We start from the raw sequence: 2,454 nt of genomic DNA, 5'->3' as shown, positions 1-2,454 counted from the left end.
TTCTTTGATGTCTACCGCGTTCCCTTGGCGATATGTATACATGTAAACATACATGTTTATTGTTTATTGATTAGTTGATATACAAAATGACAAACACTCATTTTTGTGTTATTGCCTTGTACCTGTACACCTGTGCACCACTCTCCCTCTCTCTTTCTCCCTCTCTCTTTCTCCCTCTCTCTGTCTCTCTGTCTCTCCCTCCCTCCCTTTAGAGAGGTCACTGGCTCCCAATCGTTACGTATCATTGATATTAAAGTTAGTAAGCTTCATTGTGAGATTTCTTATAAGAAAAGACGAGAAGTTTTTGTTGTTAAAGACTGCGGCAGTCAAAATGGCACCTACATCAATGACAGCAGACTCAGTCAGGTAACCATTGGGCCCACACTACCTGTCCTTAATACATGTACAGTGTAGCCTCTTTATTAAGGACACCATTGGGCCCACACTACCTGTCCTTAATACATGTACAGTGTAGCCTCTTTATTAAGGACACCATTGGGCCCACACTACCTGTCCTTAATACATGTACAGTGTAGCCTCTTTATTAAGGACACCATTGGGCCCACACTACCTGTCCTTAATACAGAGGTGTCCTCATTTCAGAGGTACTTTTGTATAGGCTTGTACCAATTGGGACATTATAAAGGTGCCCTCATTATATCCTATATTCATTGTTGTGATTCCATTGCTGCTGCCTAACTCATTCAATTTGATTTGTCTCATGGTTCAATTAAAGTTAATTCATTTATTTTGTCTAAATGAACCCACTAACAGTGACCTTTAGCACACACACACACTCATTACCAGCTGGTCCTAACATTATTAACTTAGTTTTCCCTCCCCCTCTCTCTCCCATTGTTTGATATGTCTCCTGCAGCCTCATACACTGTATTCTTCTCTGGTATGTCTACTTGTATTACTATATATAGCCAAAGCATAGACCATCATTAAATATAAATTGGATCTAATGAGCTGTAAACACCCACTCTGCCTCCTTAAATTAATAGATGTACTTGTCTATACTTGGCATGCTGTTGCTAGTTTGAACTTTAATTTTGATGACATATTCTCTGCCAATCCTCCTCCACTATTATTCCTACTCCTCACAGCGGCCGCCACAGGGTTGATTGTCTAGACTGGAGGTATTTGTACCCTAAGGCATGTCTCTGAGCGTGTGTCCTCTTTGTGAGGAGGAGAGAGGGAGGGGAGGGGGAGACATGTTTGTAGTATGTTTGGTTCTTTGACTGACAGTCTTCAAACAGTGGAGCAGCTGCCATTAGCTCTACCTGTGGTCTTGTCCATTCATTAGACCCAAGGCCTTACGTACACTGGACTGGTCAATACCAGCTCATAACATCATGAAGAGACGACCGCAATATAATACCCGTAGTGTAATAGGGAATATGTCATTTTTAATGTTAGTACATTATTAATGTATTAATGAGGTATAGTAATTGTTGTAGCAGCTGGTACATAGGGGTAGTTCTGGTTCGCTCTACTGTAGTTTCATATTATAAGAGAATGATCTAGAACAATGTGTAACGTGGACAATGTAACTTGAGGTCTCTTTAATAATGATCATAAGATGAGGAGGTGTTCTCCTCGCTTTGTGTTTCAAGCTAATGGCGGCCTCCTATGGAGTGATTGATACATTAGCAGCTGTTTATTTTTTTTTCTTAATTTTTTGTGTCTTTATTTACCACAAGCCTGTCTGAGACTGTCTGTATTTCCTCCGTCTCCCTCTCTCTCTCTCTCTCTCTCTGTTTATCTCTTCATATGTTTTGTATAGTCTTTATTGTTATGACTTGAACTTAGACACAATGATGTAACCAATCCTAACCTTACATGAACAAAAGTATCTGTACATCTTCTTTGATATAATTACAGTCAGTATAGTCTCTCTTAATGGACACTCTCCCTGTAACGTACACCTCCATTTAATACACAGCACCTAGTTGTATGTACCCCAGGGCTCCCCACAAAGCATGCTAAGTGAGCTAAACAGCATGAGCTTCATGAGCTGACAAGCACTACAATACAGTACATGGCATTTGGAGTAGCTTTTAAAATTCATTAAAAAATCCAAATTTGATTAGAATCAGCTCAAACTTTCTGCACAACATAAGAACATGTATATGTATCAGGAAATGTAATAAAAATGTAGAATTCTCTCCTTTTCATTTTTGGCAAAATTTGACCAAAGACCCAAGGCTATAGCCCATGGTTTTTTCCAAAAATTGGCTCCGAAATCACCCCAAAATTTTATTACATTTTCTGATACATATTGATGTCCTTATGCTGTGTAAAAAGTTTGAGCTGATTCCGACTTCAGTTTTTCAAGTTACGGCCATTTTAAGAAAACTCCAAAAATCTGAAAAATACCCAAGGCTATAGACCATGGTTTTTTCCAAAAAATGGCTCCAAAATCACCCCAAATTTTTATTACATTTTCTG

General features: G+C 38.9%; 1 protein-coding gene across 1 annotated transcript in view; it reads left to right on the top strand.

The window, feature by feature from the left end:
- The first annotated feature begins 7 nt into the window (after positions 1 to 7).
- Positions 8 to 2,454, top strand: part of LOC100637813 (angiogenic factor with G patch and FHA domains 1-like) — a 4,419-nt gene continuing 1,972 nt past the window's right edge. Inside the window, exons 1-2 of the mRNA XM_020004716.1 lie at positions 8 to 42; positions 213 to 366. Of these exons, the coding sequence (XP_019860275.1) occupies positions 8 to 42; positions 213 to 366 (189 nt within the window). The remainder of the gene's footprint in view (positions 43 to 212; positions 367 to 2,454) is intronic.

Source organism: Amphimedon queenslandica, unplaced genomic scaffold (assembly GCF_000090795.2).
Source record: "Amphimedon queenslandica unplaced genomic scaffold, v1.1 AMPQUscaffold_12008, whole genome shotgun sequence".
NCBI classification, from domain to species: domain Eukaryota; kingdom Metazoa; phylum Porifera; class Demospongiae; order Haplosclerida; family Niphatidae; genus Amphimedon; species Amphimedon queenslandica.
This window is presented reverse-complemented; position numbering and strand designations above follow the sequence as displayed.